Source organism: Triturus cristatus, chromosome 6 (assembly GCF_964204655.1).
Source record: "Triturus cristatus chromosome 6, aTriCri1.1, whole genome shotgun sequence".
Lineage (NCBI taxonomy): Eukaryota > Metazoa > Chordata > Amphibia > Caudata > Salamandridae > Triturus > Triturus cristatus.
The window spans coordinates 111,180,574-111,207,967 of record NC_140589.1 but is presented as its reverse complement, the minus strand read 5'-3'; the positions used below and the strand labels follow the sequence as shown (position 1 = coordinate 111,207,967).

At 47.3% G+C, this 27,394-nt stretch overlaps 1 protein-coding gene across 1 annotated transcript in view; it reads left to right on the top strand.

Moving 5' to 3' along the window:
- LRRC73 (leucine rich repeat containing 73) overlaps positions 1-27,394 on the top strand; it is a 91,837-nt gene that overhangs the window by 36,846 nt on the left and 27,597 nt on the right. The window contains exons 3-4 of the mRNA XM_085610318.1: positions 1,652-1,774; positions 3,854-3,954. Of these exons, the coding sequence (XP_085466444.1) occupies positions 1,652-1,774; positions 3,854-3,954 (224 nt within the window). The remainder of the gene's footprint in view (positions 1-1,651; positions 1,775-3,853; positions 3,955-27,394) is intronic.

Genomic DNA, 27,394 nt, shown 5'->3' with positions numbered 1-27,394 from the left:
CGTGGAAGGTTCCTGTATGATGCACAGGCACAGACAATGCAGTACACTGAAATGGAGACGAAGTAAGGCCCAAACAAAGCCCAGCTAAGTCCAGAGTGCCCAGACGGTAGAAGAGCAGTGATGTCTGATTTGAATCTTATCCCACGATGAATCTAGGGACCTACACCCAGGTAAGCCCTTAAGTACCCTAGGGAAAGGGTTAGGAAGATTCAGGGGACCCTCCCAGGGGAGGTCCTGGACAGGGGCGAGGTTACTCCCATGTGCTTTGTCCAGTTTCGCGTCAGAGCAGGAGCCAACGGCTCCCAGGACTGGTTTGAGCTAGACTATGCACAGGGACACCAGATGTGCCCATCATGCAGACTGAGTGGCGATGGCAAGCACACCCACCTCATCCCAAAACACTAAATCCTGTCTGGGAGGTGGTCACACCTCCCTGTGACAAGATGCCTATTGTTCTGCCTTCCCCTGCTCTAGCTTGGCTCAGCAGCAAGAGGGAAGGCTGGTATCTCTGGTCGGCAGCAGCCATGTTGTGCTGTCTGGGTCTAGAAGACTGGTACCGAGAGCATGGAGAGCCTAACGGAAGCCCGTTCCAGTGCTTGGAATCATACCTCTCACACCATTTACGGTGTTGGGGTATGATTCCAACATGTTTGATACCAAACATGATAGGATTCGTTGCAGCCGTTTTCGAGATGGTCATCACGTAATTACGCGGTGCCCCTCTATATAGTATATGGCTTTTTTACTTCCAGCCCAGGAGAATGGACTCTGTAATCTGCAGGGGTGTCCTGCTCATGCAGGGGCACCCTCTCACTTGGAACCAAGCACCCTGCCTTCAGCATTGGAAAGGCCTGCTATGGGGTGACTTACAGGTTTTAAGTTCAGTGACACTAGATATAGAAACCTATATCTTTAGTAAGTGGTGCTAGCACCAGCTTACGCAGGCTGCAATGGCAGGCCTGTAGTTCCATTTTGAATGGTCTCTCATGGGTGGCATCATACATGCTTCAGCCCTTGGGAGACCTCTGGGGTACATATGCCCTGGGTACCTTAGTACCATTTACTAGGGACTGATAAGGGTACCCCAGTATCGAATCTGGGATGTACAGAAGTACTGAACACAACAATTTAGGGAGAAAGCAGATAGACTGGGGTCCTGATTAGCAGGCTCCCAGTCAGACTAGGTCAAAAACAGCAGCACATCAAGCAACAAATGGGGTAACCATAGAAGCAGATCCTACTTTCCCACAGGCAACTTAGTCCTTTCTGGATGTTGTAGCCTTGAGTTGTTTCCAGTGAACTAAATAGACTGAGTGACACTCCCGATAACAATGACTTGAAGGTAAAATGTTTAGGACTGGAACATGGTGGTCACCCCAGATGAGGCGGGCCTATCTTCGGGCTCAGGTAGAGATCTGAAGTTTAAAAAAATGTATTTGTCTCTTTATCTTGGTCATATTCCGTGTTCATGGGTCTTCCATTATTTGAGGTGGGTCAAGTTGCCCCAGTGGAGACTGAGAGAATCGATTGAGAATGCTTGTGGCTCTGGTTTGAGGCGTGTCAAACTGTGAGCTTGAATACAAATCTATTTGAGGTCACTATCTATGTACCACTGTATAATGACGTTTGTATTTTTTTTTTCTCTTTTCAGGGCTGAAGGAACTGACCCTAAGCGCAAACCCTGCGGTCACGGCTAAGGGATGGGCTCGACTAGCCATCGCAGTGGCTCACAGCTCCCAGATCCGGGTGTTGAACTTGGACTACAACCCCTTAGGTGAGAGACTGGGTGGTAACCTCAGTTCTGCCAAGTTTCACATTTCATGTTTTCTGGATTTATCTGCATGGCAATTTTTGAGCCCCAGCTCCATATTTCTATTTTTTCTGTCTGGCATTGCTTGCGCTTTAAATATATTTGAAATGTTTATATGCTAGTGCACCCACAAATCCTCAATTTGCGTTCGCCCTGGGACAATCCATATCATGGAAATGCCAGTGCTGAATTTGAGCCGGTGGTTTCCGGTGCTCGCCACTTAATTGTCAACACCCCACTAATGACAGTCTGACACATGGTGGCGCTGTAGGTCTAATTTAAACAAAAGCTGTTTATTAAGTCAATCTACTTTAAAAAAAAAATGACTAATAGGCTGTCAAAGCCTTTCTTATAGCTTTGGGGGCTTGGAATAGTCTGAATTGTCACAGTCAATTGTCACTGGCAAGCACTGTTAAGGGCACTGGGTGGTACAAGCGCCCATCTGAAGTGACCTCCTGAGAGGGCCCTGGCACTTATGTTTTTACAAATTAAGCACTGGGTCCGACTGTTTTGCAAACCATCAAGAATGGGTGGCAGGAGCAGCCAGCACCTTCCTAATGTCTCCCATGTTCTCAGTCGTGCAAAAGCTCAGCCTATAATTGGTAGATGTCAGGGTTGGGGGAGGCTTCAGGGGTAGTTTTTTCAAGTCTGGCAAAAACTCAGAACGGAAGTGCTGAATCCAAGGGTGGCATGGAGGCACGTGAGCACTTCAAAGTCTGGTGATAGCACAGAATGTGAAGGGCAGAATTAACAACGCTGCATTTCTACAGAGACCTAATAAAACATTTGGCTGCTGTAGTGGTAGCTGAACCTGTGCCCATAAAGGGTGAGCTGAAAGGCTAGCACGAACAAAGATCTGCACGAGTTCAAATATATCAACTAAATTCATAAAAAAATAAAAACTATCTGAAAATCATAAAAACATCTGAAATGATCTTAGAGATTCTGCTTAGAAAATTTTAAATCCTTCTGTTTCTTAAAGATGTGCATTGGTACCCACTGTGTTTCGAAGCATGTTTCGCACCCGCATGCTTCCTCAAGGCATCTGATATGCTTGTTTTCAGGCAATTTAAGGGAAATTGACCAGTATCATTTTAATGGAAAGAGATAATGTATTTTTTTATAGAATTATTTATTAAGAACATAAAGAACATATAACCCAACACCTATAAGAAGTCAGAATAAAGTAAATAACCTGGCATATTCTGACAACACAATGTAAATGGATGTCACAAATCCAGTTATTTCTAAATGGCAACTTGCAGCTCTCAGCTGTCACAGCTCACTCACCCATCATTACTCGCAACTCCCACCATAACAACGCGCAGCACAGACCTCCTACCACAACTAACAACAACCATTGCAACTCGCAATCAACACCACTTGAGACTTAGTACCACAGCAACTCACAACCCTCTCAACTCTCATGTCCTTCTGAAGTATTTGTAGTGACATAGTGGAGTGGCGGTAGTGAACCACATTTCATCTTGCCGCCATACTCCCATCTTTGCTTAAACAAGCCGGACCTGGCAGTTGTTTCATCCTCACAACTCCACGTGCTTTAATATTCACCAGCTCCGAGCGATGCTGGAATAAATCGCCCTGGTTGTAATATTCCGGACTGGCAACCCTGGTAGAAATAGGTACCAGTGTGCAGCAGGTTCACAGTGGGCAGTTGGGTACCCATAACAAACAGGGAAGTGTGAGGGTTGAGGGGGTTTTGTGGCAAAGCTCCTCTGCTCAGGATGGCAGAAGGCATGGGATGGGCCCTTCAGAATACTCATCAGGAAGAAAAGCAACCAATTCTTCCTGTAAAACCCTCAGGACTGCTGAAGTTATCGCATACGAACAATGCAGAAAAGCATGGGGTTTTGTGTGCATGTCTGCGCCATGCAATATTGTTTTTTGTTTTGTACTCAGCTTTTATTTACTGTACATTCTTTCAATGATGAGGGTTGCTGTACATCTAATGAGCAGCCCTGTGACTTGATGCCGATGGCCTGCGCATCACGTGGTCTTCTGATGACTGTCGCTTGCCTCCAGGTGACCACATCGCAGGGATGCTGACTGTGGCGGTGGCGTCCAGCCGGACCCTGGAGGTGCTGGACCTGGAAGGGACGGGCCTCACAAACACGTCGGCACAGGTAATGCACTGTGTAGGGACTTGTCAGTGGGTGTGCTGGGCGAGGAGGTCCGGGTCCTGGCTCCTGGTGGGCTCTGTGTGTGACTTACCGCTACTCCTGACCCTGAATGACCAACTCTCACTGGTTGTACTACGCATGTCTTGCCTGGTCTCTGCGTCCAGTGCACCTAGGTCAATGCACCAATTGTGACAATGGGCTAGATGTACGATCATTCCGGTTTGCTGGTCGCAAATTGCGATTTTTTTTGCGAATCGCAAAACGGAATGTACTATTGTGTCTTGGACACACTTAGAGATTCCCAATGGGGTCGCAAATGACCTGCCTCATTATTATTCATGATGCAGGTCGCAATTTGCGACTCATTAGGAATGGGCAAGAACACAGGGATGGTGGCCTCCTGGGGACAGCACACCACCATGTCTGTGTTTCCCTTTAAATAAAGCAACTGATTTTCCAAATGCAGTCCGTTTCCTTAAAGGAAAACGGGATGCATTTAAAAAAAAAAAAATCTTTTCATTTTTTAAGGGCAGGCAATGGTCTAACAAATATTTTTGCATACATTCACAAAGGGGAAGGGGTCCGCTGGGGGCCCCTCCCCATTTGAGACTGGCTTACCACCTACTTGAAGTAGGTGGTAACTGCGATTGATTTGTGACCGCAACTGCAGTCGCAAATCAATTGTACATACCAGTGTGACTCGCTATTAGGAACGGGCGCCCTTGGTACGCCCCTTCCTAATAGCAGCTCGCAAATCCCATTTTGCGAGTGGGTAACAGATTACCAACTTGTAAAATAGTGTTCGTACATACTACAACCCTTTTTACAGTCCAAATGGTTCAATTTCCTGTTTGTGACTGCTAAACATGGTCATACAACTGGCCCATAATTCTCAGTTAGTCTTAATTTTATTTATGATTTTGGAACTCAAATGAGATCCACATAAAAGGATAACACATGGAAAACACATTTTCATGCATTTAAAATCAAAATAAAAACAACAGAAAAAGAACATTTTGGGAACCTCTAGTATATATCTAGAAAGCTTTTAAAAAAGTTGAAGATTTTATAACAAAACATTTCATTGGGGGGATTATAAATGGCGTCTAAGAATGTGGTGGCAGACAAAATATTTAATTTTAAACAAATTGGTCTCAACCACTTACGCCGATGTAAAAGCAAAGCTGCATGAGTGATCTCCTGAGAAGCATTATTACAAAGATTACACATTGCTGAAGAACCATACCATCTAGACAATAAATTATTCAAAGGAAGACGATCCTGCCTCAATAGAAACAAAAAGCGGCGTACACCATGAGGAAGGTTCCAGGTAACATAGGGTTGTATTTTCCTTATTAGGCAGGAATCAATGGCCGGGGAAACACCTTTCTTTAAGATGAGGGCTTCCCTATCCATCCCAAAACTTAATTTCCATGTAGCTAGTTTCAAGGTGGACTTCAGTTGATATGCAGATAGTGTAAAAAGTGCTGATTCATCCAATTGTAAAAGATCAACTGCAATTCTGAAATTCTTTACAATTAGGGAGTGCTCTTTTAGGGATCCCAGTAGTTCTTTTTGAATAAGATATCTTGGAGTACCGGGTTCTCCCTTTACAATATTAAAGACCCATAGCACTAGCCCAGCGAGGCCCTGGACCCAACTGCTACGCAGGCCAAATTCCAACCTAAGAGCGGCCACGGTACAAGCGGTATTAACCGTAGTTAAATACCGCAAGATCTTGCCCTCCGTAACGTTCAAAAAACCCCATTTGCCCAATTCAAGTAATTCAATGCCATACAGTAGGGAAGCTGGGATTTTGGCACGGAAGACCTCTAGCAGAAGGGCAAAATGTCTTCTGCCAGTAGATCTATAAAGAGAACTTAAACTTTTACATTGTGCCAATGCCTTCTGGGTATTATTTGCTATATGGGCCTTATCACTTAAATTACCAGATATTGTTTTTCCTAGGAAGACATAAGAATTTACAACTTCCAACTTCTGTCCACCTACAGACCAAGTAAAGCTCCCATATTTCAGCTTTTTCATTCCCGTCATACACATTACTTTACTTTTAGACACATTTATCCTCAGATAGTGTGTCTCTGCGTAATCATATAGTGCCTGTAGACGATTGTTTAATCCTCTTGGAGTTAGGTCCAATATTAATATATCGTCTGCGTATAACAGACAGACAATCGGCTTGTCCCCTAATACAGGGGCAATACCATCGCTTAAGGACAGGGCATGGGGGAGGTCAGATATATAGGGAAAATAATAAAGGGGCCAATAAACAACCTTGTTTTAGTCCATTAACTGAAGAAATAACTTGAGAGAGACCTCTTTCCCCTCCCAATAAAACTCTACACCAGGTATCAGAGTGAAGAGCCCGAACCTGCTCCAGGATCGTGGATGGCATGCCCAGGTCCGATAATTTCCTCCACAGCAAAGGACGATCTACTTTGTCAAATGCTGTGGAGAAGTCTATGAAGGCTGCATAGACTTTCCCTCCTCTGACTTTGAGGTGTTTTTCTGATATAACTTGTAATGCCGTTAAGTTATCTAGGGTACCATGCCTTTGCCTGAACCCAGTCTGCTTGAGGGGTAATAATTCGCCCTTGACCACCCAATCATTAATTAACTTCAAAAGGCATTTTGCGAAGACCTTACCTATAGCGTCCAAGAGGGCAATTTGTCGATAATTTTGTGGAGCATCCCGGTCACCCTTCTTGAAAAGGGGTACTAATATACTCCCCTTCCAAGAAGGGAGAACGGTTTTACTTGAAAAACAAAAGTTAAACACCGGAAAAAGAATTTTGCTCCACCGTTCACTATCCTGTTTTAGGACCGAAATGGGAAGCTCATCCGGACCCATAGCCCCAGAGGAACGCAAGCCCTTAATAGCAATTTCAATGTCCTTTTCAGAAGGGGGGCTATTTAAAGAACTGTCCTCAATTGTTCTACTAGCCCCAATCACTGTTCCATTACTTGAATTTCGGTTCTCAATATAGTTAACCCAAATTTGCTCTTCGATGGGAACTGGAAGTGGTCTAGATCTTACTCCACATCCCTCCCCGATGAGCGACCAGAATAATCTTACTCGACCCTTGGATGCAGCCTCCCGCAATTTAATCCATAAGTTGTCTTCCCTCTCTTTTTTCAATTTGACCTTCACCCTGGACCTCCTTCTCCTTAGTAAAACTATTCTATGATATCTTTCGGGAGAATAACTCAAATACTGTTCCCTTACTAATTTGTTTATTTCAGTATTAAGTAAACAAACAGAACTAGGGACTACTTTGGTTTTTCCTTTTAGATTCGATTTTTTTGCAATGGAGATCACCGCATTCATGAAATCAGCGAAACATATTGTTTCTAGTCCTTTCCAGTTCACCAAGTTTTTTACTGCAACCTCTAAAATGCTTTCCAAGCCCCTAATTGCCCTAATATTCCAATAGCATCTCTCTGATTTATCTCCAAAACTGACAAGTTCGCTGTTTAAAGACCAACGATCCGTCAAGGGCGGATTTAAATTTACAGTAACAGTTATTACTTTATGATCACTATATAATGTATAGGAGGCCGTAAGATCCTTCAGAAGGCAAAAAGTGGTGCTTTCCACCATCACGTAATCTAAAATGGATTCACTATGATTTGATTTGTGGGTGAAATTCGCCGGAGTATCTGAAGGAAGCCTACCATTTACTATGATTCCATCGACTACTGTCAGTTCTTCAAGGAGCAATTTCCCTCTCTTGTTTGTTTTGATGTTTCCTGGAAAAAGGGCTTGAGGAATCTGCAAGGCTTCCTCTTTGTGCTTATTTCTAAATAGCTCTAGACTGAAGTTAGAGATTTTACAATTAAAATCCCCTAGCAAAATTATATGGGGAAGAGGTTTTTTATCAGATAATTTCTTTATAAAGGAGAAAACCTTCTTTAAAACTACATTGTAACAAGCATCTGGGGGGATATAGGCGTTTATCAAAACGATTGGTTTACAGATTTCAGTATTGGCGAAATTAAACAACGTTACTGCCTGGAAAAGTTTACTAGAATCTATATAGTGGGAAAAATTCCATTTTATCTGGGTAGACAGTAAACAAGCCACTCCGCCCCTTGCATGTCCTCTCCTAGAGGGGATTGCTCCACCCTCCAACGAAAAATAATCCTTTCCTACGAATAAATTCTCTACACACTCTTGGAGACAAATCACATTAGCCTCTAGTGTGTGTAGGAATTGTAATTTTTCAGGGCTATTGTTTAATCCAGCGACATTCCACGATATTATTTTCAAATCGTTGCTAAAGACGAGAATATGGTTTAGGATTATTATTAGGTTTGCTCGACAAAACGCCGGGCAACCAATACCATTGAGGATTCTCTTCAGCAGCGTTTCTTTGGGTAGGGAAGGAACGGGAACTTTTATATGTCACATGACGTGCATTTTTAGAAATACAGATTTTTAGGTCTTCAATTTCAGCAGGGCGATCTATGCTATCAGAGATAGCCTGGTTTAACCGGAGCTTATTTACAAATCTTCCGGATTGGGATTTCTCTAGGAAAGGCATAACATCAATCCCTCTACTTTGAAAGCCTTCTGACCGTTGAAGGATATGATTTACAATAAGTCTGGAATAAAACCTTACCCTCGCTAAAATCCCAACCTCTGTTTTCACGATCGTTACTACATCTATATCGTTAGTTTGTATAAGTTTTAGGCCTTCGATCTCCCAAAAACATTTAAGGAGCGAAGATCTATTTAGTATACAATCCGTATCAAACAGAGGAAAAAAGTCTAAAAGGAGAGTATCTATACTATCCCTTTCAGGGACGTCATTTAACCTTTCAGGAACCATTTCTCTTCCAATCATATCAGGGAATGACTTAGCTAGGGGATTAAGAGCTGTTAATATGAAACTAGTAGGTTTCGTCAACTCCACAGAAGGATTAGAGTTGGAAGGCCCCCCCGTTACAGTACTATAGGCAACTGATATGGGGGGTATAGGGTTAAGCAGTGGGTCATTATGGGACGATGGTAGATCCTGCAAATCAACACCCTGATCGGCTGGATACAGGATCTCTTGATCTGATTTAACTTGCTGAATCCCATCTTGGGAGGTATTAATCATGGAACCTTGAAAGAGATCTTTTCCAATGGAAATATCTGAATGTTCTTCAAAATTAATTTTCCTCTGCCTTTTTTTTGCAAATCTTCGAGTTGGTTTCCTCTTTTTTCCTTTATTCTTTTTAGGGTTCCCTGTTTTTTCCTTTTTCCCCTCATATGGTTGATCCAGAACACCCTCTTTTCCATCATTTATTTGGGATTTAAAGATAGGGAATAACTCCTTGTCTGACCTTTTTTCAACTTCAGTCAAAATTTCCACATCTTGATCAGGCTCAATACCACAGCTAGTTACAGGAACTTTTAATGGAGTTACGAGGATGTTCCTCAACGTTACTACTATTTTCTTTCTATCTGTAAGTTGGTAATTCTCATCATGTTCAATTCGAACCGAAACTTGAGGGGCGTTCTCAGGCTCATTCTCTACCAATTTATCTTCCATCCCTATGAGCCCTGGTTGAATAGACTCGTGTTTAAAACTAGAATCCTTCCCCTGTTTAATATTTAGTAGTACCTTCAGAATTTGAGTTACAGTGTCCAACACACAATCGGAACCACCAACAAATTTTTCAAGTAACGATAAAATAGAAGAAAGCAAATGTTCTAAGGATGACACAGAGTCAGAGACGGGTTTATCATACCTAATAGACTGATTGAGATGGATATCTGTGCTATCAAGTTCAGGGCTCGTAGAAATATTTGACTGAGATATAAAGAATTGAGATTTATTAGAGGGGGTACTACTGTATAATTGAAGCCCTGTAGGGGCTATTACTGCTGGGGTATTTGTTGGAGCTATGGACTTGCTAGAGTCATCTACAATATATCTCTTACAAAGCTCCATATCTAGGTCTGGGAGCATAAAATCATTACTTTGCTCTTCCACAGACAGAGACGGAGCAAGAGATTCTTTAGATAATAATTCATCGGGGGGAGGTAAGTGACTATGCACTAAAACCTCCACTGTTTTAAGCGTGGGATCCAGTGAGCCTTGTAGGGCCAAAGTACCATTTATAATTTTATCCCTGGGGGTTTGCGGTGAAGGCACCTGTGTTTTTAAAGGCGCTAAGGGTCCGCCCACCCCATCAGTGGGAAGGTAAACACCCCCTATCTTATTTGCCTGATCACTTGAAACAGCAAGATTGCTATACCTCCTCACAGAAATTTGGCCTTCATCTTCTCCTCTTTCAATATTATCTTCTGACTTAAACCCCACTATAGGAACTTTTTCCTTACCCCTTTCCCATAAGCTAAATAACTGACATTTACCTTTTAACAGCGCAACGTGAGCATCCTTATTACATAGGGGGTTAGATTTAGTCTTGGAGCAGGTTCTGCCCACCAACAACCTCCCAGACCTTAATTTTTTGGCGGTCATTTCCACTATCAAAGAAGTATAAAAGCAGCTATTATTCCTATTAATTTCCCTAACTTGTGCGAAAACTACTCACAATGAAACACAACTAAACACAAAACAACATTTTACCCACACGAACCAAAGACAGTAGATAAAAGATGAATTACAGTCTCGAAATGTAAAAGGGAAGGCCCCAGCCCAGCCTACTCCGGCCTATGAGGGCCTTAGAGGGCCCGCCCTTTGCCCGGGCTTCGATCCGCGCTGCGACCCACGCGCGTCCCGCGTATGCGTTCAGATTGTTGTTTAAATAACAGGAGGCGGGGGCGGGAAGAGGACCAGCTGCGGCGAGTCAGCGCCGCTGTGCTTGCTGGTCCTCGCAGTCCCGCTGCAGTTCAGGGAGTCAGTGACCAGGAGAAGATTGAAGTCCTCCCTCACTCCTCACCAGGCGAACGGCTCCCGCGCAGCGGGGGCCGTGAGAGGTAGCGTTTCCTTTTAAAGAAGGTAGCGTTTGCTTACAGGTCCAAGAGCACAAAGATCCAAAGCAGCAGCACCAACGCGGAACAAACAGCAACCGATCAGAGTTGTTTCAGGCTGCACTATATCCAGACAGGAGGCGGGGGCGGGAAGAGGACCAGCTGCGGCGAGTCAGCGCCGCTGTGCTTGCTGGTCCTCGCAGTCCCGCTGCAGTTCAGGGAGTCAGTGACCAGGAGCAGATTGAAGTCCTCCCTCACTCCTCACCAGGCGAACGGCTCCCGCGCAGCGGGGGCCGTGAGAGGTAGCGTTTCCTTTTAAAGAAGGTAGCGTTTGCTTACAGGTCCAAGAGCACAAAGATCCAAAGCAGCAGCACCAACGCGGAACAAAGAGCAACCGATCAGAGCTGTTTCAGGCTGCACTATATCCAGGCAGGAGGCGGGGGCGGGAAGAGGACCAGCTGCGGCGAGTCAGCGCCGCTGTGCTTGCTGGTCCTCGCAGTCCCGCTGCAGTTCAGGGAGTCAGTGACCAGGAGCAGATTGAAGTCCTCCCTCACTCCTCACCAGGCAAACGGCTCCCGCGCAGCGGGAGCCGTGAGGTAGCGTTTCCTTTTAAAGAAGGTAGCGTTTGCTTACAGGTCCAAGAGCACAACGATCCAAAGCAGCAGCACCAACGCGGAACAAACAGCAACCGATCAGAGTTGTTTCAGGCTGCACTATATCCAGGCAGGGGGCGGGAAGAGGACCAGCTGCGGCGAGTCAGCGCCGCTGTGCTTGCTGGTCCTCGCAGTCCCGCTGCAGTTCAGGGAGTCAGTGACCAGGAGCAGATTGAAGTCCTCCCTCACTCCTCACCAGGCGAACGGCTCCCGCGCAGCGGGGGCCGTGAGAGGTAGCGTTTCCTTTTAAAGAAGGTAGCATTTGCTTACAGGTCCAAGAGCACAAAGATCCAAAGCAGCAGCACCAACGTGGAACAAACAGCAACCCATAATTCTCCTGAGAAAGATAATGTCTCAAACGATCACTAAAAAAGTGTCCCACTGATCAACTGCAGGAGCATTGTTGAGAACTAGCTGCTTGCATCTATTGAGTACCCCTTTTCGTGGAAACTGGTGGGTTCTAGTCATTTATTAGAATCCATATAGTGTTGTAGCATATGTGTTTAGCATATCAATCAGAGAAGAAAAGATCTGTAGCAATTGTTCGTAATACAAAAAGTCACTTTATTTTTCTAATGTACAAAAGTCTTTTGGATATACTGTATGCTGGTTTTATTTTTATTTTATTAAATCGATTGTACTTTTAAAATTGCTCATGTTTTGTATCTGTGCTTTTATGGTTTGTCTCAACCGAATAAAGGGTTTTGAAGTTGAACATGCGTCCCTCTTGTAGAGTATGCTGTGTGGTGTATGGGTGGAAGGAGTGTCTCCGGTAACCAGCCTACTGTTGAGCATCAGATGTGGGGGTGGATTCCTCTGCAGTGTTGGTAGGCACTTCGCCGAGTGTGCACAGGGTGTGTCTTGCTCCGCGTTCCTGTTTGAAGGTCTCAATTTACAATTTATTGTCAACTGAGAGCAAGTGGAACCAGGCTGAAGCCTGTTCTGGCTTCCATGAGTTAATGTTTAATCCAAAGTGGAGGCCAAGGCGTTTCAAAAGTCAGCGAAACGTGCAAGCCGCATTCTCCACCTGTTTTGGGTCCTGACCCGGTCTGGTGGCTCATTGAACTAATGAGTCCACTGTAGGAGTCTGTGTTTGACCTCATGGTCACAGGTTCAAATCCTTGCAGATCCACTCAGCCTTTTATCCTTCCGAGGTCGATAAAATGAGTACCTTGAGTTGGGTAACAATAAACATCTGGTATTTAGTGCCAAGATACCTGTGAATGTGCGCATTACAAATACGTTATGTTACGTTCCTGGCGAGCAGTGTTTGTAACAGTGAAGAGAATAAGTAGAAGCAAGGTTGCAGGAATATGGCTCAGCGAGTTAAACACTTGCTGCAGACTTCTGCTGTAACCAACAAGTCGCATGTTTGAAACCTGACAAGGCCAACACAGCCTTCCATCTGTCCGTAGCCTGTAGTTAAACTGAATACCATTAAAGCCGGTTAAATTAACACCGTTTACTTACAGCACTTAGAAAAAGAAGTGCAGTATGAAGCACAAGTGAAAAAAAAGTGATTAGAAAGCCCCTTTGGCTAGGAGGCAAACTGGCCGCAGCCCTTGAAGCCGCTCTCATGGTCTGACAGCCCCTGCCGGCTTGTGGTGCACTTCTCTTCAATGAGATCCGGATCCCCTTGGTCCTAAATGTGAGGGGAGGGTCGGAATCCTGCCGAGTAGAGAGATTGGGTTGATGATGCAGATGGGAGAACTACAAGGTTTGATGCATTTGTGGCACCCTGTACCTAATATCCCCAATAACCAGGAAACTCTCTTATTTATGAGGAAGTGATGGGGAAGTTTGCGATGATCCGCTTTACAGGGTTCGGTGTCTGCAGATGAAGGGTCGAGGGCTGGAGCATCTGGCGATTGCACAGCAGCGAGCACCTCTTTCAGGCGAGCATTGAATCTTTGAAGCCTGATGGAAGATTTGGGCTACAGGGAAAAGCCTGGAATATTTACCGGTAATGCAGTTCCCCTGGTTCACTCTCCCTCCTCCAGCTCTGATGAGGAGGTGAGCCCTGATACAAGCCCCCCGCTGCCCAGTGAGCAGTGCCCACCTTCCGAGGGGAGTATCCCAGGCCTCGAGTATGCCCTCTCGTGTAAAGGCTTTGCCTGTAAGTGGCCTCTCCTCAACCACCATCTTGTATTACTACCATGGATCCCCACAGTAAAGACCACAGACTCTCTCCGCCTTCAGTCGATGCCCGTACCGGCTGCTGGGCCACGGCCAATGGGCCTCAACGCTGGGACGCCACTGATTTCAACTGCCCTCCCCCGCGCTGCCCCCTCTTGCCGCCCCTTCACCCCAATGACTGGCCACAACGGACGGTCTCCACCGGTGAGCCCCAACCGATGACTCCGTGGCTGGACCACGGATGCTGAACCCTGGTGGTAGGTCACCACCAATGATCCTACCACTTGGAAACAGTCTGTGATCCCTGCGCTGAGAGGAGGAGCAATGACCTTGCAGTAGGAGCCACGATAAAGGATCCCGTGGCTGGATCAGGACTGATCATCAAATCTTTGCAGCCATGACTGATCCCTGCCACTGAGCCATGGCTGAGCATCCCCCACTGGGGAATGCGTAGTATCTTGTTAAATATTGTAGTTATTATCAAATACAGTGATCCTTTGCCTCTTTCCCCCCCCTTGGCCCCTCCCTCCTGTGGATGTGCGCGCGCTTCCCTAGCACGCGGTGCTGTTGGAACACTGGTGCTGAGGACTCGTTCTATGACCATTCATGCCCGTTGGTGCTAGGCGCTCCTAATGTTATAAATGACGTTACTGCATGCGGTCTCGTGTTACCCACTGCGCCTTTCTTTCGGCAATGAGTTTGGGATGCAATCTACCCTCGTGTGGACTGAGTCCTGCTAGTCAGTCACCAACAGTTGTATGTTGGAACAACGAGTTCCTCTACCCCATCTACCTTTACAATGCGGTCTCTACAACGACCGCGTCTTACCCATGAATTGCTTTACCACGCATTCCTTCACTACTAATTTTCATGGTAAAGGCATGCATGGCAAACGGCTATCCATGGCTAAGGTTACCACCCCCTCCCTCTCCCCTGAGCCCTAAATACACCCAATCCTCCTAAAAACTACCCCGAACCCTTCCACCCCTTAAAAACTACCCCGAACCCCTCCACTCCTTTAAAATCTACCCCAAACCCCTCCACCCCCTAAAAACTAAACCTAACCCCCCACCCACTAAAAGCTACCGCGAACCCCCGACACCCTAAAAACTACCCCGAACACCCCACCACCTGAAAACTACCCTGACACCCCTCTTACCTGCCCTGTTAACTTTCGACGCTCCTCTCTCCCCGCCCATCCTGAACACTAGACTGACTTTGCCATAAACGCGAACATGCGTGGTTAAGGCAAAGTCGTTGTTCAGCTTGCGGGCTTTCGGAACTCGTGGCTCTGGCCCTGTTGTTTCGGATGTTTCCCGTCACCAACTCATCCGGTGCGCAGCGAATACCTTCTAGTGTGTCAGACCTCGAGTTGTGTCCTGTGCTGTTCCATAGTGTGAACTATTGTGTGGCAGTACATACATGCCGAAGTGATGAGCGGTGGTAGCCTGTGCTTCCAGTCCAAAGGGGTACATTTGTTTGTAGCGGAGTCTATATGTGGGAGTGGCCCGCCTTTTGGCGTCGCCACAGCAGACGAGTGCAATGATCGCACTCAGGATTGTGTGCATCAACAATGGGACCCATCACATATTGTTTGGCTGTGCGAGAGGCACACAGATCTGGCACGTAATATTTAATTTGCACCAGGAAACATGTTTTGCTTATGGTCCCGTATGCCGCCATGGAGCGAGTGAGATGCTCCAAGTCTTCGGCTCCTGAATTCTGCTAACATAAGGGTAAATAACATTTTTAACAAAACATTGTGCAGTGATTGTCCCAGTGTGTGCAAAAGAACATGGGTGCACTCATCTGGTCACACAAACCTACCTAACAGCCTACCAGTTATGAACTGCTCTCCATCAATCTTGCATCAATATACTTTTTCCTTGTTCTTTCTTTCTTCTTCCCAAGATGGATCACAGGAAAGTTAAATGTTTTATTGGGCCACGTTGGGCCACGTAGCCCCCCATCCCGAGTCATCACAAGCTCCCAGGAGCCCAACCCTAGGGCCAAAATTTCCCTCTAAAGGCCTCAGGGACCCCATTCCCCATGGTCGATAAGCTTTATGAAAGAAAAAAAAAGGGGGCCGTGCGCCCCCCCCCCCACTTATCTTGGCCTTCTATGGCCCTAGGGAGCCAATCCCCCAGAGTCGGCTCACTAGCTGTGTTCCGGTGAGCCCAACCCCAGGACACATTGGTTTCCCTGTCCGCAGTGGCGTGGGCAGGGAAACCTGTGTTTGCTTCCGTCTGGCGGGAGAATTTTTAAATCTCCTGCCATGCAGGAGCAGACTTTTGATCCGTTTTACTGCCCGCACTCATAGGGGCAGGGAAACAGATCAAGAGATTGCTCCCACCCTGAATGAGCAGCATAAGTAGCTGCTCCTTGAGGGGGGGGGGGGGGGGTAATGCCGGCTCCTGCTACATGTGGGCAGCTGGCTGGAGCCGTGGGGGCCCTGGGGCTCCCCCACAGCCCCCCGCGAGTGTATGTTGGGTGCCCTGGGTAGGCAGAGGTCACCCACCTTTAATAATGCAGGCTCCAGGGCTGGAAAAGGCTCAGGAAGGGGGGGTACCCCATCCCCTTTAAAACAAAAAACACACACAATCCTGGGGAATGGGGTCACCAGGCCCTTTTTAAGGCTCTGGGAGGAGGACCACGTGGCCTCCCTCCCCTCTAATAATAAAAAAAGGAAACAGACTTGGGCAGGCCCCACATACTCTGTATATGGAAGGAGTGCTGATCTGGGTGGCGCCAGGGTTCCCCTATGTGATGCAGCGCACACAGATAGACTCCGCTGGCAGATACGTGGTGCTGGAGGGGCTTCTAGATGGCCAACCTTTGTCCATTATAGCATTCTGAGCCCTGAACGTGCAACGAATAGAGTTTTTAGCCACTTGCCCCCTGAGCTGTTGCACGATCAATGTGTCCCCAGATCTGGGGAGACTTTAACTGTGTAAGAGATATTATAGACTGCACCACTCTTCCACTACCAGGAATGGCTGTACATAGGGCTGCCCGCTGATTTCAAAGATTGGCAGGCGGGCATGTGCCTTAGGGATGCCTGGAGGCATGGTCACCCTGTAGAGAGGAAATACTCTTTTTGCTTTGCTTCCAATGAGGGAACTGCCACACACATGTCTACATAATGGGATGCATTTAAGGTGGTTGAAAGGGGACACTGTATAAAGATTTATTTATTTATTTGCGAAGTTTTATATAGCGCTGGCTAGACCCGGAGGTATTAGAGCGCTTTACATGAGGATCAAAGTGTTACAGGTTACATAGTTACATCAATTACAGGCTTCAAGTAAAGACATAGGAGAAAACAAAAACATGATATGCGGGGGAGGGAAGGAAACACAACGGGGCAACGAGGAAAACAATGTCAGATGTCCAGCTGGGTAGGTGTCGGCCGAGGGGGTGAACCAGAGCCAAAACTCCTCTATAGCTGCATAGGACAGCTCCACCGGGCATCGGCCAAGGTTGCTCGGTCTCCGAGGTAAGTACAAACAGTTATGGTATCCACCCAGGGGATCATCATCAAAGTTCCATCGAAAGGCACCGGTCCTGGTGTTATTGGGAAGTGCCGTCCGCTACATTCTCCAGCTGGTCCTCAGGACAAAAGTGGTGAGAGGAGAGATGGAAGGGACAGATTCCAAGGTTGTAGGACAACCCAGTCTCCAGCTTATTTGGCATGGGCGCACCACTTGTATTGCATCTCGCCCATCCCCCGCGCCTCCGCTGAGCTCACCTCAGGTAGGGTGTCTCCAAATACAGTGGCAGCTCCCTCACACCGCTTCGCGGTATTTGGTCATCACCGGTTTATTAGGTTTAGTGGGGGGGTGGGGGATTGGGGCCGCTGTCTGATGGTTAAGCGGGGGTCGACGACTGTAGGTAGGTTTCAGTGTGCCTGTGGTTGTTTCTTGCACCGGCCATGTTGAAGTCAGGCACGCAGATGCAGAGGTGTACCTCCTGTGGTGCCCCCAGATGCCTCCATCAACCAGAGCGAACTGCTCACTAAGCCTCTATGTGCCCCTTTGGTATCCCTGCAGACACCACCAGCCCCGCCGCTACCTGCTCTAAAGTGGATTGTTCGTGGTTCGGACAGCCGCCATGTTGGAATCAGGCATTGCATCTCTATGTGCTCCGCTGTGTTCACCCTAAATTATGGGAGGCATTGTTCCTCGTCCCCGCACAGCGCTAGAGACTGGAAAGAATATTCCTGCAGGGCTAGTGGTAACAGCCACTCGTAGGTTTCACTGTCCAACTATCGTCAATCCCTGGGCCCTCAACTCCTCCCCACAACCCTCCACGCCACCTCCGACTTCCGTAGTTTCTGGGGGGAGGCCAGGAGGGATATTGAATGTCTTTAGCCTAATACAGACATGCCAACCCTCCCGATTCAGGCGGGAGACTACCGATTTCAAGGCTAGTCTCCCGCCTCCCGATTCCTGCAAGCAAAAACCTGATTCCTCGGGTTTCAGCTGACAGGGCTTGGTATTGTGTAACGTGCTAATTCTTCCAGCAATAGTCAGAGTGGCGATGCAGGGACTATAGAAGGGGTGAAAAACCAACAAAGCCCAATTAACAAGCGAATGGTCTTTTAAAGACCTGTCAGGGGCGGCTGGGGAAGCTGTTACAACCCGAGCTGCCACACACGGAGGGGGGGGGGGGGTGGGGGGGGGAGGGTATGCACTGCCAGCAACCTGCCAGCAGGCCAGTGCACAACACTTGCATCACCCTCTCTCTGCCTGCCATTGCTCTCCATGCTTCTGAAAGGTAAGAAAAAAACGTGCATTTGCGTTTCAAATGTCCAGTCCTACAGCAGCACACTTCCAAAGCCCATACATGACAGTAACCTGATTCAAGGCCCCATTCTCCCGATTTTTTTTTCAAAAATCTCCCACTTTGCTCATCTGAAATGTTGACATGTATGCTAATATTTAATGGCGATCTCTGGTGAGTGAATCGAGATGCCGCCGAGAAGTACAATGATAGCCCCTGTGTGGCGGCTTCTGTGGGCCCGGACTGTAGATGGTGTAACGTGCCCTATGCTCGGGCTCTGGGGCACACAGTAGGCCGCTTAGCGTGGAGCCGGAAAACACACATGGAGCCCACAACACGCAGTGAGTTTGGAGACCATGCCTCCGAGCGCGTGGCTCCTTTTATTCGTACCCGGCAGGCCACGCCTGGCCCGCGGATGCAGTGTGGCGGTGTCTCAACAACTAGACCGTGAGACACTACATCCCTATCCAACTTGGTCAAATGAAAACAAAATCACCACTCAAATAGTTCAGACAGTTCAACCACATAAGTGGTGGTACTTGCGTGTCTTCCGCCTGCCGCTTCGGGACGTCTTCAGCAGGCGAAGTCCTTCAACCGCTGGCTGGGACGAGGATTCGGCCTTAGACTATACCGTTGCGGAGAGCATCGCAATCGCGGACTGGTGGGAAGTCTGCTCTCTAGGGCTGGGCTGACCACAGATCCGGTGGTGGTCTCCACGGTCTCTGGTGTCGGTGCGCCATCTGTTGGTCACTTGGTGTACGCCCCCGTGGTGTTCTGGGGACACTTCCTTGAACCAGGACACGTTTCGGGATACCTCCTCTCCTCCTTTTTGGGTGGTTATTATGGTCCCGCGATTCGCGGTGACTGTCCAGGGCCCTGGTTCATAGTTCGTTCTAAATTTTCCTCCGGGTCGGCGGTCCTTCAGGAGGATGGTGGTCCCCCTGTGGAGTGTCCTCGGTGCGGCCCGGCGACGGAGACTTGCTTGTTGATTTCGGTGGGCTCTCCGGTCTTGCACGTCCTCTGCCTCCATTGGGGGTGGCGACCACCCTGGGCAGGTGGGAAGTAGATCTCTCCGTGGGCCATGAAGCATCAGTGCCCACGGACTTCTCTGGGTGGTGCAGTGTGGTGAGCTTCGGTATTCCCTCAGAAATTCGTGGAGTCGTTTTTCTGGGTCCGCTTGTTCTACGCCCGCAATGCGAAACACTTTGTTTAGTGTGCACATAAAGAGTTCTACATCGCCGTTGGCTTGCGGCCACTGAGGGGTTATCCGCCGGTGATGTATTCCTCTTTGTCTTAGAAAGGTGGCAAACTCGGCTCCCTGAAATGGTGGTCCGTTGTCGCTGCGGATTTCGTGTGGGAACCCGAACATGGCAAACACCTTCTCTAGGATGGGTTCTATTTGGGCGAACGCTGTGGATGCCACTGGCTCTACTATGGGGTACTTCGAGAACGCATCCACGAGCACCAGAGTGTGTTTCCTTCCGGGGAAGCTCCCAAAGTCTATGCTTACTCTTGACCATGGGACGGTGCAAACGTCTTCGGTGATCACCGGAACAGGTTTTTCTGGGCTGCTGGTCAACTGACACAACGGGCATCGCCGGACATATTCTACCACCATGTTCTCTAGCTCCGGGAACCAGACTTTCTCCCTCATTCTGGCTTTCATTTTTGTGATTCCTTGATGCCCTCCGTGGGCCAGCTGCATCGCCTTGTGCCTCAGGGCTCGCGGTATCACCAGCCTGGGTCCTCGGAGCAGGATTCCGTCGCTTGTGGCGCTGAGATCGTTTCGTATGTGCCACATTTTCACTGTGTGTTCTCGCTCTTCCTGACTCCAGGAGTTAGCTTGTCGCAGATAGTTTGTCCACGATCCTTCCTGGACTGCTTGCAGAGTCTTCTTGTACACCCCATCTGTGGTGGCTGCCTCTTTGATGTCCTCCAGAGTCATGTTCTGGGGGCAGGCCGCTGTGGATATTAGGTGCACGTACTGTTCGACGTCTTCCATGTCCTCCTGTGTGTCAACCGGGACGGGGTGTCTGGATAAAAAGTCTGCAGGGTTTTTGGCTCCTGGCCGGTATACCACCTCCATTTCATACGGTTGTAGTTGAACTGCCCATCTCTCGATACGCGGAGGTGGGTGCGGCGCCGTCCCTCTGAAAAGTGGCACTAGTGGTTGGTGGTCTGTGACCATCGTGAACGGTTGTCCCTTTAGGTATAGATGGAAGTGGTTGCAGGCCCACTTGATGGCCAACGCTTCTCGTTCAATTTGAGCGCATCTGGTTTCTGTAGGTGTCAGGGACTTACTGGCGAAGGATAATGCTACCCAGCGACCTGGTTCGTGTTCCTGGGCCAGCACTGCACCGAGCCCTACTGGGCTTGCATCCACGAGTACTTCCGTTCGCTTTGTTGGGTCAAAATATGCCAGCGTGGCTTCTCCTAGAAGAGCATCTTTTATTCCTTGGAATGCTTCCTCTTCTTTCTGTCCCCATTGCCACTTAGCGTCCGATCTTGTGAGGGCTCGTAGGGGTTCTACTCGAGTGGCTAATCCTGGGATGAATCTCCCGCAGTATGTTGCCATACCTAGAAAGCTGCGCACCTCGGTCGGTGTTGTCGGTGCGGGTGCGTCCTTGATGGATTGTGATTTCCTTGGGTCTACCTGGATGCCTTCTTGGTTGAACACATACCCAAAGAACTCCAGGGAAGGCTGAAAAAACTGGCACTTGTCCTTGTGTAAGGTCGCCCCGTGTTCTTTGAGGCGTGTTAGGGTGTTGCGGAGGTGTTTGTAGTGATCCGCGGCCGTCGCGGAGTGGATTAAAATATCGTCGCTGACGTTGAACACCCCGGGTAAACCTGACAACATTTCTCGTATCGTGTTTTGGAACACTTCCGCTGCTGAAGATATTCCGAAGTTGAGTCTTTTATATCTTCGTAGCCCCAGGTGGGTGCTGAACGTGGTGATGTAGCGGCTTTCCTTAGATAACGGGAGCTGGTGGTATCCTGCGTTTAAGTCGATTTTCGAGAACGACTTTGACCCATTTACGTCTGCGATAATATCATCCATTGTTGGCGTGATATGGCGTTCCCTCCGTATTGCTATGTTGGGCAACCTCATGTCGATGCAGAGTCGTATGGCTCCTGGCTGCTTCGGCTTTTCCGCGATGACCATTAGGGACACCCAGGGTGTTGGTCCCGACACTTTTTCAATAACGCCTTGTTTCTCCAGGGTCTCTAGCTCTTTTTCCACTAGCGGCCGCAGGTGGAATGGAACTCTCCTGTGTCACAGGGCGACTGGGACGACTGTTTTGTCAATGTGTATTTTGACCAGGTCGCATTTGATACGTCTCAGTCCTTGGAATAGCTCAGGGAACTGATTGAGCAGCTCCTCTACTTGATGGGTCTGGATTCTCCTTGCGAAGGAAATCAGTCCAAGTTCTTCTGCGGTGTGACTGCTTAGTAGGGTGTCCGCTTCCCTATCAATGACGTGGATTGCCGTCGTTACTTCAAAGTCGTCTGCCTTGACGGGAACTGTTATCTTTCCTTTCAATGGAAGAGGGGTGTCCGCTCCATAGGGGTAGATCTTGGTTTTGGATGGCTTCACTGGAGGGCAGGGTCTTAGGCGTCGATATTGTTGGAGGCCCATCGCATTGACTGTGGCACCTGTGTCGATGACTGCTTTCACTTCCGTTCCCGCCACGTGGACCACGCACGTTGGTTGAGGCCTGTGGCGTAACTTGAGCTCCCGCGCAAACAAGATCAGGTACGCCTCTCCGTCGTCATCGTCCGACGGGTCTTCACTTGCCTCCTGGTATCTCCTACCCTTCCTTTTCAGGTCCTCTGGCGGCATTCCTTCGGTTACTGATTTCGCGGCCTCTGATGCGTCTTCGGCATACGGAGGCAAAGTGGTTGGGTATTCCACAGTTGGTGCACATTTTTCCTTGCGCGGGGCAGTCTTTTGCGGCGTGTGGTTCATGTCCACAGTACCCACACCTTGGCTTGGTCCCTTCCGGCTTTGGACTTCTGAATGAGTCTCCTCTTGGCTTGACTCGGAGAGCGTCTGCCCGTTCTGTTTTGATAGTTTCGGACCGTCCCTGGGGTTTGACAAGTGCTTGGTCCATCTCGTTTGCTCTGGCTGCTGATAGGTCGTGTGACCTTGCTAGTACTAGCATATCTTCGAGCGCGATCTTGGGTTGGCGCAGGATGAGTCCTCTCAACGTCTTATCTCGGCACCATTGGATCAGTTGCGCGCGTATTTCCTTTGGCTGGTCATCTTCTGTGCATGTGCTGACGAGTTCACGAAGCCAGGCATAAAATACGTCCATCGACTCCCCCTCTCTCTGTCGAGCTTGGCGAAACTTGAACCGTTCGAAATCTGGGTTCAACTGAGGAACAAAATGGGCGTCGAAGGCGGCCACCGCCGCGTTATAACCAGCGGCTGCTCCTGTGTTGGGCAAATGTTTTGATAGCTTGAAGATTTTGTCCTCGGCATAATGCAGGAGTAGGAATCTTTTCACTGCGTCGTCCGTCTCCCTGGTTGCGATAAAGTAGTTGTTGAGCCGTTCTATCCAGATCTTCCATCGGGGAGAGGCTGTCGCAGGGTCTTCCAGCTCACTGAACGGGGGCAGGACTCCTGATGCCACGTGTTGGAATGGAGCGTGGGCTGGCACTGCTGCTTGGCCTGGTGCGGCCCCTGGGCCTGGTGCTGCCCCCTGGTCGTTGTCTCCCATTGTGCCCCTTGTTGGTCGCTACCTTGTCTTCGTGGGGCAGGTGGTTTATCCCTCTCTTGCTTGCTGGTGATATCGGTTGTGGTGGCTCAGAGTGAGTAGCAATGCCTCTTACCCTGTGACTCTATGTTATTTTGGGCCTGTTGCAGTTCGGTGGTAGTGGATCCCCAAGTGGGGTGCACTGTGGACATGTGTTCTGTCTTTTCCCTTTTCCTTCTTCCTTCAGCAGCCTCCCTTGGGGCTCAGTTAACTCTTGGTGGGCCTTTACTGGGGTCAGTTCGGCCTTGGACTTATTTGTAGCTCCCTATTGTAATAGGCTGGCTGTCCTTGTGGGGAAACGTGTGCGGATACACTCACCGTATTTCCTTCCCCCTTTCTCGACGATGCTGCGAGGCCGGGTGCCTTCTGTGAGGCCTGGTGTACATGCGCGCACGCGCTGACTTTCGGCACTCCGATCCACTTTTGTTTTGTATTTTTTTTCTCCGGTGCGCGGCGGGCGCTCGGTAGCTGGGGCACGGGTCTTTAGACGTCCCGCCTTCGTCGCCAGTGTAACGTGCCGTATGCTCGGGCTCTGGGGCACACAGTAGGCCGCTTAGCACGGAGCCGGCGAACACACATGGAGCCCACAACACGTAGTGAGTTTGGAGACCACGCCCCCGAGCAGGCGGCTCCTTTTATTCATACCCCGCAGGCCACGCGGATGCAGTGTGGCGGTCTCTCAACAACTAGACCGTGTGACACTACAGATGGGGGTGAAGGGGGCGGGGGGGGCCGTGCCCATTTTGCCGCAGGGCCCGCACACCTGGTCCGCCCGGAAGATGGAGGAGCATCCCCAGCGGCCTATGGGTTTCCCACGGGTCTCAGGGAAGCCAGGTCCGATCACTCCTCACCTCAGGAGTGATCGGGGGGTGGGGGGGGGTCAAGATGGTTCGTTCCGCTTAGTCAGAAACCCGCAGTCCGCGATTTTCCTCCGCTGGCTGCCGCGCGGGACCCGCGGCAGACCCGGCCTTTCTTCTCATGTACAGCCACGGACTCACAAGCCCACCTCAGTTCCATGATGCAGTATGTAGGAGTCGGTCCGGCTCCCATATGATTTCGCCTCAGTTCCCCGCAGCCGCTGGTCTGTCACATAGAATCTGGAGGGTTTTATGGCACAACGGCCTCGATCACATCACAGGAGGGAAAATTGTTGTTTTTAAGTGCAGTGGTCCTTTGTCTATTTCCTTGTCTTCCCGCGTGCTCTTGTACTCGAGCCACCACAGCACGTGCCGCTGATGAAGCGCTGCTGCTGAGGAACCCTCTGCTGCAGGCAGTACGTACAGGCACATCTAAAGCTAATTAGAAACAGTTTATGTAAAACACTGTCAGCATTTGTAGCGCCACCTATTTAACTCCTTCACCACCGGAGTAGGTCTGCATAGCTATGCTGGACCCTGGCCTTCGCTAAAGGTTTGCGCTGCTTTTATGCAACCATTTCTAGGACACTTCTCTTAACATTTGTGTCGCCAAACATAGTGGTCGTAATGGTGTATTTGGAACACGTTGTATTGTCATGTATTTGTATAGCGCATAGATAGTACTACTGACAATGCACTGAAGCGCTTTACGGCGGACAGCACCCTACTGAAGATTAGAGATTAGTTCAATGTAGCTTACTTTGATTTGTAAGGGAAAGAATGTAAATGAAATAATGTGTAAATGACATAATGATGTCATTATTTCTAAAGAATGTTAAGGATGTTAAGGCTTAAGGAATGCACAGGGGGCACTCAACTGATGTAGTAGGATTGACACGAAAGTTGATTTACAAGCTCCAATAAAAGGATACTGCCAAACTATATTTACTGTGTCTGGATGACTCTTATACAATGGCGACGAGGATGGGATGAGAACACCTACAAAAAGTGAAGATTTTCTGCTAAAAGAAACGTGCTGTGGGAGTTTCTTAAAGATTTTTTTTTTTTACTACTGACTGTTGCTGAGCGTTGGCCATTTGAAAATTTCAGAGTACTACAACCAAAATTATATGATTCTAGGAGTTACATGGACTACACTGGACCTGCGCAAGAAGCAGATTACTGAGTGACCTCCTCCTAAAAAAAACAACAACAAAAACAGAACTATTCAAGGAGTTTTGGTGATGATGTTGAAGACCTAATAACCACATTTCCAGAAGATGAAAAAAACACCTATGAAGGAATTATGAAATGTCTAAATGCAAAATGTGATCCTCAGAGAAACATAGATTTTGAAAGATATAATTTTAACATAGCATGCCAACAAGAAAATGAATCAATGGATAACTTTGTTACGAGACTTAAAAAATTAGTTACATTTTGTGAATTTGAAAAATTTAATAACGAAGAAGCCATTCGACTAAGAGTGATACAAGGATGTAACTCAATAAAATCTAGAAAAAAACTCTTGGAAAAAAATATGATTTACAAGAAATAATTTACATGGCAAAAACGGAAACACAGGCTCAAAAACATGCTACAAATATGGAAGAAGGAAGAATCAAAGCAATCGAACAAATTAGAGAAATGTCGAAGAAAACAATTGTTGAAAAAAAAATGAAATACAGTTTAAAGGGAAAAGATCGTGCTACAGGTGTGGATTTCAGTTCCCACATAAAAAAAAATGTCCAGCAATAGGACAACAATGTAAAGAATGCAAAGGATACAATCATTTTGCAAGTGTGTGCAGATTTAAAAAAGAAAATAAAGAGAGTTGGAAACAGGCCAATCTGATTAAAAAAAAATTGGAAGTACAAAATACATAAGACACATGGAAGAGATTGAAGGAGAATCTGAAGAAGAAGTTGAGCAATTAGAAAAATTATATATGATGCAAGAAAGTAACACAATGCAAGAAAATAGCATTTGTCAACAAATTAATATGATTAAAAGAAAAAATATTTTTAAAAACGCATCTGTAAATTTATTAGTTGGGTTACAAGAAGTCCCTTTTGTCTTGGACAGCGGAGCAACATGTAACCTAATGTGCATAACTGAATATATGAAAATTAAAAAAGCAACCTATATTGACGCCATCAAATGTTAGTGTTTTTCAATGGGGTGCCAAACATCCAGTTCTGTGCCTAGGAAAATTTGAAGAAATTTTAAAATATGGAAACACAACAAGTAAAGAAGATGTGCATGTGTTGCAAGGTGAAGTTCCAGGTCCTTGTTTATTAAGCAATATAACTGCTCAACTAATGGGTTTGTTGGCAATGAATTGTAATATTTCAACGGATCATCCAATTTTAAAGAAATATCCTAAATTATTTGAAGGACTAGGCAAATTTAAAGGAAAGGAAATTACCCTACACATAAATGAAGCAATAAAGCCAATAGCACAAATGCATAGAAGAGTGCCAATCCACATGCAAGGAAAAGTAAAAAAAGAAATAAAATCACTACTTGGGCAAGACATAATTGAAGAGGTAACAGGACCAACACCTTGGGTAAGTCCTATTGTCATTGTTCCAAAAAAAGATACTGATGGAAATAACAAATGCAGCAAATTTAAAATATTTTGACCCACATCTATGTACAGAACTAATAGTGGATGCCAGTCCTGTAGGCTTAGGTGCGATATTAGTACAGCATAAACCTGGAAGAGAAAGTCCAAGATATGTAGTTTCACATGCTAGTAAAAGTTTATCTGAAATAGAACAAAGGTATTCGCAGCCCGAGAAAGAACGTTTAGCTGTTGTTTGGGCATGTGAACATTTTCATGATTTTATTTATGGAAAATCATTTGTGATTATCACTGATCATCAGGCACTAGTTTCTATTTTTGGAAATCCTAAAACAAAAATGCCCCCAAGTATTGAAAGATGGGAAATGAGTCTCATGGATTATGATTTCAAAATTATCCATAAACCAGGAAAAGAACACAATCCAGCAGATTATTTATCCAGGCATCCATCTAAAGCCATAGATGAACATCAGCTAGAGGTGGAAGAATGCATACATTTTATAGTAAGATCAGAAGTTCCAGGAATTGTTAAACAAAGTGAACTAATTGAGGAAACAGAAAAAGACCGTACTCTCCAAGAAGTAAAAAGAATCTTGCATGAAAGCAAGTGGAGATTGATAACCAATGGAAGTCAATTTCAAAGGAATGTAAAAAAAATGATATACTAGCATTCATAAAACATAAGTTCAGAACTGTCTATAACCTCATCAGGAATACTACTC